The following is a 15,644-nucleotide window of genomic DNA, read 5'->3' on the forward strand; positions in this document are numbered from 1 at the left end:
TGAAGCTCACAGAAGTTAATCTTCAAATGTTTGAAATGCTTGAATTTACTAGAGTGTGCTTTCACATCAGTAATATCCACAGCAACATAAATTAAAATAACTTACACTTGAAATCTGTTATCTTAAAAGTGTAGCCTATGTTTATAAATATAAATATATTGACATGCTGTCACCAAATGACTAAAGAATGTCATTGGGTGAGTAAAATGGAAGAAGCATCACATTAAGTAGACTGAGCAGTACTTCATACCCGTATCCTGCCAGGAATCCCAGGCTGGGAGGACTGACTTTGTCATTGAAAATGATCATGGGCAGGACCCCACAGCCCTCTGGAGACTGGTCACAGTCAGCAATGGCGATGTCCCACCACTCTACGATCCCGCTGCCGTTCATCGAGCGATCCTTCTTCAGCGTCAGCGTCACATCTTGGTAACCTTCCTCATCACCTGTCCAGAGTGGAAGAGAAAGAGCGTTTCCTCTCAGCCTCAACACCTAACCACCCCAAGGCACCCTGTCCACAGCTCACATACCCAGTACAACACGCAGAGCACATCCTCTCCCACCCCTATTCTATCATCTCCCTAAGATTCATGCTCTATGAGGCACTATTCTGACCAAAGATGAAGAACCAGATCCAATTATTCCAGTAATACAAATCACCTTGCAACACAATGATATAGTAGATGGCTACTAAGTAAATGATGGAATACTATGTTTTTACCCACGACGATACTAAGGTTTTGTAGTTTCAGCTGTCTGCGTCATATACTGGTGTTTTTCTCAGGGCTCCTGCCTCTCACCACCAGAGGCCGCTAGGTTCCTGTTCCTAGTGTTTTCCCTAGTGTTTTCACCTTTTTAGTGGTGTTATCTTATTATTGGTTGATTGTCTTCACCTGTGGTTACTTTAGTTTCATTTGGTTCACCTGTTCTGCTATGTGTTTTAGTCCCTGTTCTCTGTTTCCCACTGCTGGGTCTTTGTGTGATTTGCACAAGTATCATGCTGTTTGCTTGCAAGTTTAACTGTGCTTTTTTCCTATAGTTATTCTGTTAATATTGCCTTAGTTCCTCCCTGTGTTTCTGTACGGTTTATTGCTTTTGTCTGGTTTTCAAGTATTTTGTAATTTATCATACAGCTGTCTCCTTGTCTCATCTCTGCTATCCATGGGTAAATAAACCTTAGTGAACAGAGGAAATGCCTGTCTTGGTCTCTCACCTTCATATAGCTGACTGACAGGTTTGGCCTCTGCTCCGTTTGGAGCCCGGATGAAGTTTGGGAACATGTGTGGCACACGCCTGTGGAACAGGGCACACAGAGCATTAAATTCAGTGGAAACCACACGCGTGTCACAGCAACAGCCATGATCTGCGAAAGTGGTTTTACATACACTGGCTCTGTGCGGTTTCCCACAAGCAGCAAGGCAAGGTCCGCTCGAACCGGGTCCCCGGGCTCCAGGTTAACGGAGTGCTTGTCAAAAGAGTGTTCCACTGTGCCACCCTTGCCCAAGTCCCTAAGGACAGAAACGCATGGTAGGTTAGTGACTTTGCATACCACGCACACACACACACACACACACAGGTTTTTATCTAATTGTGAGTTCTTAATAATATAAAAAACATGCTTATAACATAGACAGCTAACCTGGTAATTGCACATAAATGTCACTGTAACACTGGACAAGTTCCAAAAAGCAGAAACAACATGAGAGACTTTGAAATGTACAGAGACACATCGTGACGAGCAAACATATAGACCACTAACTACAGAAATGCAAGACTGGAAATAAGTCAAAATCAGATGTACTTAGACCATTTTGTAAAAGGATGAGTATCCTGTTTAACTGCTATCTGTATAGTTATTGTTGTGGGCTGTAGTATGGAGCAGTAGTCAAAGCCCTAACTCTAGGGCCCTCACTCTTGGACTTTGCTGTAGCTTATGCTGAGGCCTAACCACATCTGCTGTTGTAAAATGATCCGAGCTGTACAGATGGATTCCCAAATGTACAAGATTTATAGATGTAAACCGTACTTCAAGAAGTCTGCCAAACAAATAAATAAGAATGTTCTCGTAGCCAATGCACACTCAAATGATCTCACACGCACTGACCTCTGGAAGTTCCAGGACAAGCGCAAAGTCATGTCCACTGGACTGCTCAGCAGTTCTTTAATGACTTCCTGTCGGCTGGGAGGGCTGATCCGCCACACAGACCCTGAGCTGCCCTCAATATTAGCTGTCACAATGTCCTCGTAGCTGTACAGAGTGATGAACTGCATGGCCACCTGAGCAGACAGAAACAAGACTCCAGCTCCAGGGACCCATAACAGCATTTAGTTTATGAATGTAACAGTAGTGTAAATTGTGGAACCCCCTTTCCCCCTTGGGCAACACTATGGCCATTTATGTACCGCCCTGTGGGGCTGGTACGGCACTGATAAGGTTAGGATATATGACATAGGACCACGGGTGCTGAATCATACGCTACTTCACTCAATAAAATAAATTAACAAATTTGCAAATATTTTCACTGCAACATGTTTTTTTCTGCAGGGTCTCAGGAGGATATTGTCTGTTGAATGGTATTTTTGTTGTTGCGCTATTGCATTAGCTGTTGACTTGCTGTAGCAGGAAAGCACATTTCCTGTTTTTATCAGACTTTAGAATGAGCCCAGATATAACTCAAGGTCCAGGTGACAGCAGCAAAGAGACTGAGCTCCGGGAGGATGCCTGTACTCACAGCGTTATTTCCAAACTGGGCAGTCAGATTGTTGTATTTCTGCTCTGTGAAGGGTTGAATAGACTGCTGCTGCACACTCATGGTAAACAAGGGCTGAGTAGAAAAAAGAATGTGTGAGTTACTGGCATTGCAGTGTAAGCTTCTCAGTCTACATGGACACATCTCAGACTTAGGGGTAAACATACACTGGCAATTTAATACCATGATAGAAGACACTGTAACAAAACTCTGATACCCTTTCTCACATGCTGTAACAATTCAACAGAAACTAACTGAATACAATTAGCATTCTTGAGGTTTTGAGTTCTTCATGCTTCATCACTTACCTCATAACCTCCCAGCTTAACAGTGACTGTAACATCTACTGGATGGTTGACCACACCCACAACGGATCTGACCAGTGAGATGAAGAGTAGTGGAAACCAGATGATGCAAATGAGGAAGAAGATAATGAGCCCTCCCATCCCATATTTTACTATTTTCTTCTTCTTCTGTCCCTTGGGCTGGGGGTATTTCTGAAAATGAAAATAAAAAACAATGACATGGCATAATAGAATGGGGTCTGTGTCATTTTCTGTTATTTCACTGTACTGTATTATATATCGGGAAAGGTTTGAGCAGGGTTACAGATTACAAGTGCAGGGTGGATAGCTAGTGCACCTTCTCAGTCTCACGGCTGCACTTTATGATGAATATGTTGGCATATATGTCCTCCACACACATCCAGTTAGAGAGAGACAGGGTGGTGTCAGTCCAGACCCAGTCCATCACAGCCCGAAGCTCCACCAAGAACGGTACCAATCGGAACCTGAAAACAGAGGCTCAGATGCATCAGCATGGAAAGGATCTTCCCTGATGTTACTTGTTACTGTCTTCCTGTTGGATAGTGGAGTGAATGATGCTCACCCCTGAAACAGGAATAGATTGATGTGGTTGTATTTCTTTGTGAGGAAGTTGCCCAGGATACGAGTGGGGTAGCCGCAGCGGATCTGATAGGCAGAGAGGGCGAAGTAGATGCACTTGACAAAGTACCAAATCTGGGCCACCGAGTTCTGGCTGAACATCCTGTCGGGACAGATAAGGTAATATTCATTAATAAAGGCACAGTTTTAACTTTGACATCTACAATATAATCACATCAGACTTCTGGAAAGCTTTGCAAATAAACTATGAGAAGCGCTTGCTGCACAAAACACAAGGCAGCATCTGTATTGCTCAAAGTGTTTCACTTCATAATGATCTTGCATGTTGCAGCTTGTGTCAGAGCGTTTGCACCTCTTTTTCCTCACCTCTCTGTGACTGCAGGCAGGATGAAAAACATCCAGAGGTGAATACCAAAGACCAGAATGATCTGGAAGATCAGCTTGCCCAGGACAGTCTTGCGCAGGTAGAGGGCGCGGTCAATGATCATGGTGCTGAACTGAATGAGCAGCATCACGAGGAAGGCCTCAGGCACCTGGTCCTCCGACAGTGTGGAGGCAATGTCTGCAGCTGCTGAGTGTTTCTGAGTGGGAGAGAATTCCTGTCAGACCTCTACACTAAAAAGACATTATCATGAATCACATGTGAGGGGGTACAGCTATTATATCACCCTCAGGTGGGGGCTGAGTTGTGCCTTATATGCTTAAATGGTAAATGGACTGCATTTTATCCAAAGCGCTTTACAATTGATCAATTTACCCATTCATTCGCCTCTCATTTACCCATTCACACACACACTCACACACCAACGGTGAAAGGCTGCCATGTAAGGTACCAATCAGCTCGTTGGGAGTAATTAGGGGTTAGGTGTCTTGCTCAGGGATACTTCGACACGCCCAGGGTGGGGGATCGAACCGGCAACCCTCCGACTTCCAGACAACCGCTCTTACCTCCTGAGCTGTGTCGCTTAGCCATTGAGAACATAGGGTTTTTCAATCTGATCGTGCCGTCAGGACAGTCTGGCTAAAAAGCTGACTGAGGCAGTGTAGAAGACTTTTAAGTCTTAACACAACAGTAGTAAGGCCAGCTATAAACATGCTCACCCCAAAGGCCCAGAACCCAAAGACGATGATGATGAAGTCCACCACATCTGTGAGGAACATAAGGGCGTAGACATCGGTTGTTGCACGATACTCAGCATGCAGGATGTCGTAGAAGAATCCGTAGACTGGCGTATAGACGTTACGTGCACTGAAACATATGGCAGGCCAGAATCACAAATGTCCTCTATTTGATTTGCAGCAATCCTTCATCAAAGGCTGCTTCACCCTCTCTTTAGTTTATACCACTACTGTAGACCATCGATAGCAAAAGATAGCATACCATTTAAGAATATTACATATCGTATGGTTCTGTGTATACCATCACAACATTCTTTGACAGAAAAGGCTTGAATTAAATGATTAATTCATATAGATTTAATATAGGATAATATATATATATATATATATATATATATATATATATATATATATATATATATAGTATTATAATATTCACATTGATTTTATTGTAGCATAGTGGCAAAAAACATGCTCAGCTCAAAAAACACTGCTAAATAATGTAGTAACATCAAATATGCTGATAAGATCCCCAGGGATATAGTTTTTTTTTTTTAATCACTGAAAGCAGCCAAAAGCAGCCCATATTTCTGATTTGCATGTTATTAAAGTGATGAATAAATGAAATCCCCATGGTATTACTGTTAAATTCCAGTGCCTGGCCATGCCTGGCCTTAAGTATGTGGATAGTAATGCACTGAGAGCAGTAACTGGTGCAATTAAATATGATGATATTACTGAGTGGAGGCAGATAATTGAACCAAAGAATGGAAATTTTGCTCTGCAATCTCAAGAGTGTTAGGCACAAGAGTGTTAGGCACTGCTGCCATATTGGAGAGAGAGCCCCTAAAGGCACATGAACATTCTCTTTCACAGGAAAAGAGAAATAAGCTCTCAGTTCACTTACCTGGTCAAAGTAATGTTAAATAAAAGACTACAATAAAAAATAAATCTCTTCATAAATGCACTTCTTTTCTCTTTCCTTTGCTCATGGGCACTATACTGCCGTTACATCCTTTATAATCAATTTTATGCTCATTTTAAAGGATATAATAGTCTAATAAATAGTACCTTAATTAATGACAGTGATCTGCATTGTTTCCTGCAGTAATCTCCTCTCCAGAACAGTCAAGGATCTTTTTTATTTTCCTGGTGAGTAATGGTTGCTTGCATAGACTCACATAGAGATGAAGAGGGCTTTGATTTTCTCCCCCGATGCCTTCAGCTTCTTCCTGGCAGCCTCCCGGCGCTTCTCCCTCAGCTTCTTCTTGGATTCTTTAGTGGCTTTGGCATCTGAAGCAGTGCAGACAGAAAAGATGTGAGATTTTTAAATAGTACAAATTTGGGTCTTGGCTCGGAGTCCTGCTCCCTTTTGCTTCCCCTCCCCATACCTTCATTTTGCTGCTTCTTTTTCCGGAAACGCAGAACGCTGCCCCCCTCCTTCTCTACCTTCTCTGTAAGGCTGGCTGTCTCTGGTGTGGGGACAGGACTTTGGCCCTCATCATATTCTGGCTTCTCGTCCTGGATTGGACTGGCATCCACCAGGGCAGTGAGGCTGGGACAAGGGCTGAGATGTGGCTCCTCCCCCTCAGCTTCCCCTACTTTTGGCCTGCTCTTCTCCTCCTCCAGGGGGCCCTCCTGGTCCCATAGACCATATCGCTACATAGGACAGACACATGGACACACAGTTCCTCAAGCATACTAGACACCAGAAACAGACAGACATTTAAGCATACATACCAACACAACTTTAAGACCTGTTTATTTGAGAAAGGCTATATTGTAGCCATATGATTTAAATACAGCATGCTTAAATGAAATGTGTGTGCAATGTGGATACCTGGAGCAGGGAACGGTGGAAGAACAGGGCCAGCAGCTGCAGCAGGTCATAACGGATGTAGTTGTCGGTCTTCTCCAGGCCCAGGATGCGAGGGGGGAAGAAAGGCTTGTCCTCATTCAGTCTGGTCTCGTACACACTGTTCCAGGGGAAGAAGCCAAACTGGAACAAGTACTTCACCACAACCATTACCTGAGAGCAACCAGGACAAAAAAAGAAGAAAAAAAACTTTAGCACATAGCGTATTGCCTGCCGATTTTAAAATACGACATTTTTAGGAACAGCATTGTACTTTCTGAGAAATTTGTTCAGTAATTAAAATCTGCATTCTTGTTTCATAGCCACGACAGCAACTAGAATTCTGAAGAACAGGATATCCAAACCACGGCTCATTTAACAACCAAGAACCAGCTTCATTTCACTATTTCCATTGGCTCATCCAAATTAATCTGTTTCCATCAGGAATACCCTATTTTAGGGCACATTTGAAAGGCTTGGCTTCTTGATAAGTTGTGCATTTAAACATACAGCAACAAAGTGAATATATTATCTATTTTTTTATATTAGCTACATACAGCTAAAAAATCTAGATTGCATAGATTTTTTAAAAACTAATGACTACATTTCCCTCGATGCTCAGCAGCACACAAATCTTAAAAAAAAATTTGTAGCTCCTTCTCAACCACTACATAGTATCATGACCTCCCATGGTTAAAATACGTAACAATGTGATTCTCTGTGTTTGACTGTGCCTGTGAAACCAGTTTGCTTCTATATTTAATTTCATAATAAAATAATATTTCAATATATCTGAATTTAAGTTACAATAGGGCCTGGCAGTAACCTACCTCAGTATAGACAATGGCGGTCATCCAAAACCTCTTGGTGGGCCGTGGCACAGCCAGCATAGCCCACAGGAAGACAAGGATGGGCAGGACCAGGGAGATGGCGGAGGCAGTCACCACATTATTGAGCACAATGATTAAATAGCAAACCAGCTCTGAGTGTGCCGCCAACAGGTTGTAGAGGGCAAAGAGCAGCTTCAGGGCTCGGTTCTGGGAGGAGTAGAACTGCTGGCTCTGGATCAGCTCCTCCACATAGAACTGCCTGAAAAGGGAGGTGATGGGAGGGGTGACCATGACAGAGCATTTACTGTACATTAACAAAGCTGAGAGGGGAAACCTCAGACAAAAAATTTGACCTGGTGCTGTGGTTACCTGTCGGCAAGGATCTCACTGGCAGTCCTGGTGTGTCCCAAGCGCTGATTGGTCTGTGGTTCTGGTTCTGGTTCTGGCTCCGGTTCCAGGGCGGGTTCTGAACAGAGGGTGGTGCTGCTGTATTCAGCGGTCTGAGGAGTGGTGCGCTCTATGTCCATCACCTCCTCCTGTTCAATTCCACTGCAGAAGAATAACCAGAGGAACACTTCTGGGTTTCAGATGGCCTGATAGATGCAGGAGGACATCATTATACATAGTGTCACTTAAATATGACTTGGTGTTATGCCTTTTACATGTTTGTCACTCAAAGCCCACCTGGCCAGGCTGCTGCTTTTCGTGTTATCAGTGTCCGTCTCATCCAGGCAGGTCTCCATGGTGGGGGTCTCACTGCCCAGGGATGTGTGGTCCTCCTGGAACATAGCACAGCCCTGTTACAGCTTTCAGCCGTGTCTATCAGCCACGAAGGGCATTCAACAGGGCACGGTCAGTCACCTGGCTGATGTTGTGGGTGATGAAATATCGCTGGTTACACAGCACGGTGGAGGTGTCCACGTACTGCTTGGTCAGCAGGTTGAGCCACTGAGTCACACCATCCACCATGGCCTGGAAGAGCACCCAGAGGAATTTCAGGATATCCAGAATCCTCTGCACGATTTCACTCCTCCCTGAGAGAGGGCCGGGCCAGGAATAATATTACTTCATATCAACGATATTACATACACAAATATGAATTAAACTCTCCCCATTCAAACATACTATGTACTCCAGTCATGCAAAGCAGCTAAGCATTGGCCAATACCTGAGCTCTGTTCCTCACATGGCTCCTCCTCTTCTTGTAAAGTACCCTCCTCTTCTTCTCCATCATCTATCGCAAAAACAAAGTCAGATCATGAAAGTTTTGTCCTTGATTTGCTTCCTGCAGAACACAAGTACAAGCGGTTGAGTACATTTAAGGTAGCCTTAGTACATGGCCCAAGTGTTTGTCTTTCTGACCTGATATCTGTGAGTTGGTCTCCCTCTCCCTTTCTCTCCTGAGTCTGTGCAGCTCTCTCTGCCGCTGCTGGTGATCCTTCAGGGCCGATTTGATGTTAGTCACCCAGGCCTGGTACGCCAGCTGCGGGTAGAGCATCAGAAATTATTCAGACAGTGTCAGCAATCAGCAAATGACAGTACTCAGTTGCTATTTCATAATGGGAAGGTAAAGGCCCTTGGCCACATCACGTCTGAGCAAACATTTATACAGCAGCCTGCCAGTATCACAGCAATATGAACTGTATCTGAAATATGCCTTAACACTATAGAAATGCAAATGAGAAATGTCAAGTAAAATATATTTAAAGGTTATGAAATCTTGGGCTCCTGTTCTCAGGAAGCTGTGGAAGAGGGTGGGATTCCTTACCTGAGAGGCAGTTTGTTTTCGGGGCTTATGGTCCTCTGCCAGCAGCTCTTCCTCTTCACTGTCAGACTCAAACAGGTAATACTCCCCAGAGTGCAACACTGCAATGGCAAGCACAAAGGCATACACAGACACACCTGCATCAGCGCACGAGTCTGATAGTTACAGAGTACGGCTACATTAGATGCCCACAAATAAATGTTGAACTGAGATGAACCTGTACAAATAAAAGGTAAAATAACAATGAGGAAGTACAGAGAGACACAGAATGTATATACACATAAAACATGTTCTGTTCTGATCTGCAATAATTTCATTCAGCACCAACCTGACATCAAAACTCACAGCCTCAAACATAGCAGGACCTCTAAAAGTTTCTGAATCCAGGTCCCACTGCCAGAGCAAAAACCTTTTCTAATTGTTCACCCCTCTATTAGAGGTTACAGAACCACGTTTGGGCAGATGTACCTGTGGCGTGGTCAACCCAAGGACGCCACCAGTTCTTGTCCTGTTTGGACTTTCCGTTTTCCTCTTCTTCTGTTAGAGGGGAGAAAAAGATTTTAGTTCCACAGCACAAAGGTCTTACACAGTACTGCGTTGTGAGCATGCCGTGTGTGTGTGTGCGCGCGCGTGTATGTGTGTCTGTGACGAATGTGTCTATCAAAGGGAATGTAGGGCATAGTCCTCATATTTTCACGGGTATGCTATATTATATTTTGTGACTGACAAACTGAAGATTACACAGACTATTAACTTTCTTATATGTGTGTTTGTTTTATGCTCAAGGGACCTATTCAAAGCACATATATGCCCATTTACCAAGGCTAAGGCCTGGGAGTAATTCATTAAGTACATAATCTAAACACCAGGGATGGGTACGAGTAACGGATTGATCAATTACTTGTCGAAAACGAGCCTACTCAATCTTTTTTATTCTCTCATAAAGGCTATGTATGTTCAACTATGTGTGGGAACTTGGCTCCATTTATTAACTTATCACATAGTAGCCTATGTAAAAAAGAAAAAACATAAAATAGAGAATATTTTTTTATTGAATATGAACAGAATAAAGTAAATATTTTATTTTGAAACACAGGTTTTGATTGCAATTATGCTTTTTTTGGTGAGCCGTTGTAAAAGCAGGATAATATTCGAGTGGCTAAGCATTCTGCAGTTTGAATGCCTTGCGCAGAGGGAAATTGCCTGAGGTGAATTTACTACCTCCGTCAGTTGTAATGGAAACATGTGTTTCAAAATATTAGATTCCATTGCAAAGGAAACGTTAGCCTGCTTAAATAATCTACCAAATAGCCCATACATTGTAGGCTACCACATAGTAACTAATGCCTCTGTCTGGTAGACTGGGTTACCTAAAATTAAAATTCAGTTTGGTTTTATGTTAAAATGATTTCACAGCAGTTTTTTTCTATTGTGGATAGCTAGCTAGCAAACTACTGAATTATATTCAAAACAGAGAATAAACTATAAACATAGTCAAGCTGTAACTAGACTAGCTGCCCTCTATACAGACATTCATGTACATCAAGCTGACATTATTGCAAGTATGATATTGTTCCTGTTGGCTTTCTAGCTCTTACAAATGTCCAATTATTTAATGAGTCAGACTGATGCAAACTTTTGCAGGTGCTACACCAAAGCCAATCCGAATTGAGTACTCAGCCAAGCCATTGTGTATTGATTTTGTGGGCGTGCAACATTTGAGAGTTGAAAATGAAATTCTTTGCGTGATATCTGACACTGACTGTATGTATTGACACAATAAACTAACCATTAAGACTTTATTATGATGGAAAAACTTGACTACTGATGTGCGTTATGTGTTCATGTATTTTCTATACAACCAGTGGTGCCGCCCATCGAATATGTGTTCTAAAAATAGATTCTTCCCCATACTAGGAATTGATTTTGGAATCAAGCAGATTATGCAGTCTCTTGATCTGTGAAATCATTCAAAATCCCCATCCCTACTAAACACTGACCACCTATCTGTTCTGTCTAGGAGTCTCTAGGTGCTTGAATCTTTAAAATGTAGAGTATAGACAACAACACAACAATACTCTTTCCAGGATGCTACATTTTACTTAGCACACAATTATTTGGAAGGAGCATGGATCTGATATTTAGATGTTAATATTTGTTTGCATATTTATAAAATTAGCAGCAAAGAGGATGAGCATATACCTGATGGGTCTTCTTCCTTTCCCTCAGAGGCATGACGTCCAGTCTTGTATTTTTGCTGTTTGGATCGAATGCGTTCCATCCTAGAGACAATATTCACAATATGGTGATTTCTGCAGTTTTACATATCCTGTGTCATTCCCTGCCCCCTATTCTCTCCAATATAGTCTACTTGAAATATTACACAGCACTCAGTCACACAACAATCACTGATAATTAATGTCTTCTATGTCTCCAAGTTTGTGTTATGTCATATGATTTTAGGCAATTGTTTGCATCACATTACATGTTCACATACTGTATACTGAGGCAACTGGACAAAGACAAAACTTAAGTAATAGCTGAAGGCAGTGGAACAGCAGTTCTGGTTCTGGAGGCTTGGATAAGCTTGGCTACTGGGTGGAGGGATCTCCATTTCTAAGACAGTGTGCAGAGTTTTCAAGCAGTGGTCTACAGAGGTACTCACGATCTTTTGAGCTGTGTGAGCGACTTCCTCTCAGCCTGATGGTGGAACCTCATGCGCTTCACTATGCTGGCTCTGAACAACTCAAATCCCCTACCAGGAACCACAGAATGTGTCATTATCACAGTACTGTAAGCATGTGCATGTACATGTACACACACTGCCATACACACTCACAAACTCAAGCACAAAAACAATAACAGCAGAGAAACTTTGAAACCCTGCAAACAACAGCGTGATCGTTGACCTTGATTTGATTTGACTCCTAATCAAACACCTACTGTATGAAACATACTGTACACATCACACTGTAAAAACTGCCGCACAGACACACACTGCATGCAACACTTGTAAAGACCAGTTTCCAGCAGTTTGCTGTGGGGCTGTACTCACCGGGAGGCCTGTTGAGCAGCGGCCTGCAGGTCAGCCATCACATGCAGGAAGTAAAAGCTGAGGAAAACCCTTCTCTGCAGCAGGAGGAAGAAGAAACAGATGCTGTCCCATATGATCCCTGCCTCCTCCACTGGCAGCACACAGTCTTGACCACTCACAACCTTGGCTGTAAGACAACCACAAGCACAAACATAATCAATCCCCAGTTGCAGTCACAAATACTCAATTCAATTTAAGTTGCTTTATTGGCATGAAATATAAATGTAATTATTGCCAAAGCATATATATATATATAATATGTAAAATAATAATAATTAATACTCATTTATGCTTAGTTACATAGTGTGTTAATTAATATACACACAAATGGACCCCCACAGGCACATGTACGGGCCCATACATTTTATCTGTTCAGTTGTAAATGTTGGAGGTAACTACTCACGGTCATAATAGCCCTTGACGGTGCACACCAGACTAAATAGCTGGATCACCCAGCAGAAGCCTGCTTGCATCTGCTCCACAAACACACAGGCTAGGATCTGAGAGGGCAGAGAAGTTTGAATGTTTGACTCAGACTTGTTACCATAAAGAGGTTTCCAAAATTAAGCAAGTATAGAGGATGGAAGGAAAACAAGAGTTGACCATCCAGTTACCACAGAGAATCCCTCATATGATAACCATTTGGTCAAGAGAGTAGATGGACGTATACAGTACGGCCAGGAAACAGAAATTTTACAAGTGCAGCCTAAATCTTTTTCTAAATTTGTTTTCTCAATCCATTGGCACACTCACAGACAGCACGTTCTTGGAGATAATGACGCAAACGTTGTACATGATGAGACAGTCCCACAGCACCAGCCTGCTCTTGGAGGGCCTAGTCAGCATCTGTGTCCCAAACAGAAGGAAGTAGAAGCAGGCCAGCAGGTATCCCAGGCCGAAGATGCTTATCCTTGTGGCTCCCGTCACAAACACCACCGACAGCACCAGCCAGAACATGTAGCGGAAGACCAGCACCTTAACCATGTCCAGGTAACACCTGCAAAGGTCAGGAGATGAGAGAGAGAGGCTGTAAATATGCCAAACCAAGGTCACAATCAACTACTGTTCTTTCACTTCTACCAAACAGAGTTTGCATACCGATTAAGGCTTCTTGTTTCCAGGAGTCTTACCTACATGCATTAAAGGAATTTTACTTTTCCATAGAAAAAGTGCCTTGAGGTTTTTTGTGCATTTATTTAACCCCTCTTCAGGAACAGGCTGCTACAGCTGTACTTATTTAAGATGACACTGGTTTTCCAGTTTGTACAACCTCACTTTTACCACCAATTTTTGCTTTCACTGTAGACCCTATAGTTCTTCCCACAAAAAATGTTCCTTTCTCATCTAGAGGTATGTTATTGAATTCATATTTCAATAGACTACAGCCATTCCAATTAAATTCATGTCCTTTTACCCCATTATCCTGTCCATGTGTGATCCCATGTGCAATTACCACATGACAGGAGCCTAAGCACTGCTATCCTGTGAGTAAAATTCCAGTGAGATTAAGAGACTTAAGTGTGCATACAGCTTCTTGCACATGTATAATTGAGCTGGGCATTCAACCTAGCATAACAATTCATCACAGCTAATGACATTGTGTAAAGATATAATGGCATGCCTGCAGCTGATTAAGTTTAATAAAGACATATAGGCTTTGAAGCAGCTGATGGCATTGTAAATAGAAACAGTAAACTGGCATACCTGCAGTTGATAAAGTTGGGTGCAGGGTTGAAGGGTCTACCTTCCATTGGGTTTGGGTCATCCGTGTTCTCTCCACCCATAACCATCCACTCCTCAATCTTCTCATCTTCAAAGACCTTCCACTGCTGTGAGGCACACATCAGCAGCAGGAAGTCCGCTGCACAACACGGACACACCTCCCGTTAATATGCTATTAATCCCAGTATATATATGACAGGTGACCATGGCAACAGAACCCATAGTGCCGGTTTTGCCTCCCATTCACCAGGCCCACATGCCCACCTATGAGGTTTTTGGAGTTCGGGATGGTGTGGAAGTCTGGCAGGTAGATCCACTTGATGAGGGCTGAATTGATGGTAACAGGAGTGTTCCAGCGCCAGGGGTAATCTACATAAGTATGGCACATTACATACACATGAGTCCAGAGGATTCCTGACTAACAGCAATGCCTTTCACAGCATGTCCAAACAGGATTCACCACAATTAAACAATTAAAGAATAAAAGCACATCACAGAGGCAATGGTTACGGTAAAATGTAGCTTATCGTGGGCGGGCTCAAGGAGAGATGCAGATTCACAGCACAGACAAAGGGCCTCTGTTAACAGCTGTTGCACATGACTAAGCAAAAAACAATGAAAAATTTCCTATTCATTCATTTAACTTCACTGTCATGAAATGTATTTTCCCTCAGTTCTGTTCTGTGCTATACAGATATTTTCTGCATAAAGCAGTGCAGCCTTTGGTTAAACTCATCGGTCACCTATGCAGAGGGCAGGGGGGATTCCCACACACAGGATGTACTGGTAAATCATAAAGAAGACCAGGAACAGGCAGTATTTTGGCCAGATCTTGGCTATGGCAGCCCGGCGTCGCCGAGTCAGGATCACGACCAGCCAACAGCCATGGATGATGACCAGGAAGTTCATCCGCTGGCCAATCACGTTCACCGTCATCAGGAAGCAGATCTGAACATGGGAAGAGAACCATACATATTATCATCTGAGGGAATAAATAATTCACAAAATATATAATAATAAATAATTATTGTCAGAGTGATAAGCACTTTCATCTTACATAGTTCTAAAGAATAAAAAGTCAGAAAACAGAAAGTACTGTGAATGCACTACCTCCAGACCAAACTTGTAGAAGAAGTAGTTCAGTAGGTATTTGATGCATGTCAGAAGGCCTTGGTCCAGGTTATCTCTGCAGACGCTGGGGAAAATGGCTGGGATGGGGGGAGGGGAACACTGGTGCTGTTTGTAGTGGTGAACTTGGTGGCGGTAGACAGTGGCTTCAAACACCAGCAGCATCAGCACCAGGAGGTGGTTCTGAATAGGATGTAATTACAATGACACCAATCACTTTGAACACCATGTTAAAGTCCCAACAGCACAGCCACTTAGGTCACCAATCTAATTAAAAAAACCCTTGAACAATAACACTGAAGTAACACTTACATTATCCTCATGGCCACAAAAATGCTGCACCACTCTTTCTTTTTCTACAGTTACAACTACATACAGACAGTTTAAGCAGACAATCTACACAATATCACAACATCATAATACCAATAGTCAAAATAAGTATGTCCTAGCTCTTTGAAAAAATTACTTTGTGTTCA

At 42.7% G+C, this 15,644-nt stretch overlaps 1 protein-coding gene across 3 annotated transcripts in view; it reads right to left on the minus strand.

Annotated features, from left to right (window-relative positions):
* The window catches only part of LOC135241855 (piezo-type mechanosensitive ion channel component 1-like), a 62,650-nt gene that overhangs the window by 1,603 nt on the left and 45,403 nt on the right, over nt 1–15,644 (minus strand). For all 3 annotated transcript variants that reach the window (XM_064312592.1, XM_064312593.1, XM_064312594.1), the window contains 30 exons: nt 15,151–15,351; nt 14,784–14,988; nt 14,305–14,409; nt 14,023–14,179; nt 13,072–13,315; nt 12,722–12,818; nt 12,280–12,445; nt 11,890–11,979; nt 11,427–11,506; nt 9,693–9,761; nt 9,228–9,325; nt 8,822–8,942; nt 8,628–8,693; nt 8,321–8,493; nt 8,144–8,238; nt 7,829–8,008; nt 7,460–7,718; nt 6,615–6,803; nt 6,166–6,433; nt 5,956–6,067; nt 4,757–4,904; nt 4,022–4,236; nt 3,639–3,797; nt 3,393–3,540; nt 3,059–3,247; nt 2,733–2,825; nt 2,105–2,277; nt 1,386–1,508; nt 1,214–1,293; nt 251–446 (listed from right to left, as the gene is read on the minus strand). In XM_064312592.1, coding sequence (XP_064168662.1) covers nt 251–446; nt 1,214–1,293; nt 1,386–1,508; nt 2,105–2,277; nt 2,733–2,825; nt 3,059–3,247; nt 3,393–3,540; nt 3,639–3,797; nt 4,022–4,236; nt 4,757–4,904; nt 5,956–6,067; nt 6,166–6,433; nt 6,615–6,803; nt 7,460–7,718; nt 7,829–8,008; nt 8,144–8,238; nt 8,321–8,493; nt 8,628–8,693; nt 8,822–8,942; nt 9,228–9,325; nt 9,693–9,761; nt 11,427–11,506; nt 11,890–11,979; nt 12,280–12,445; nt 12,722–12,818; nt 13,072–13,315; nt 14,023–14,179; nt 14,305–14,409; nt 14,784–14,988; nt 15,151–15,351 — 4,499 coding nt within the window. The remainder of the gene's footprint in view (nt 1–250; nt 447–1,213; nt 1,294–1,385; nt 1,509–2,104; nt 2,278–2,732; nt 2,826–3,058; nt 3,248–3,392; nt 3,541–3,638; nt 3,798–4,021; nt 4,237–4,756; nt 4,905–5,955; nt 6,068–6,165; nt 6,434–6,614; nt 6,804–7,459; nt 7,719–7,828; nt 8,009–8,143; nt 8,239–8,320; nt 8,494–8,627; nt 8,694–8,821; nt 8,943–9,227; nt 9,326–9,692; nt 9,762–11,426; nt 11,507–11,889; nt 11,980–12,279; nt 12,446–12,721; nt 12,819–13,071; nt 13,316–14,022; nt 14,180–14,304; nt 14,410–14,783; nt 14,989–15,150; nt 15,352–15,644) is intronic.

This window comes from Anguilla rostrata, chromosome 16 (assembly GCF_018555375.3).
Source record: "Anguilla rostrata isolate EN2019 chromosome 16, ASM1855537v3, whole genome shotgun sequence".
In the NCBI taxonomy this organism is placed as follows: Eukaryota; Metazoa; Chordata; class Actinopteri; order Anguilliformes; family Anguillidae; genus Anguilla; species Anguilla rostrata.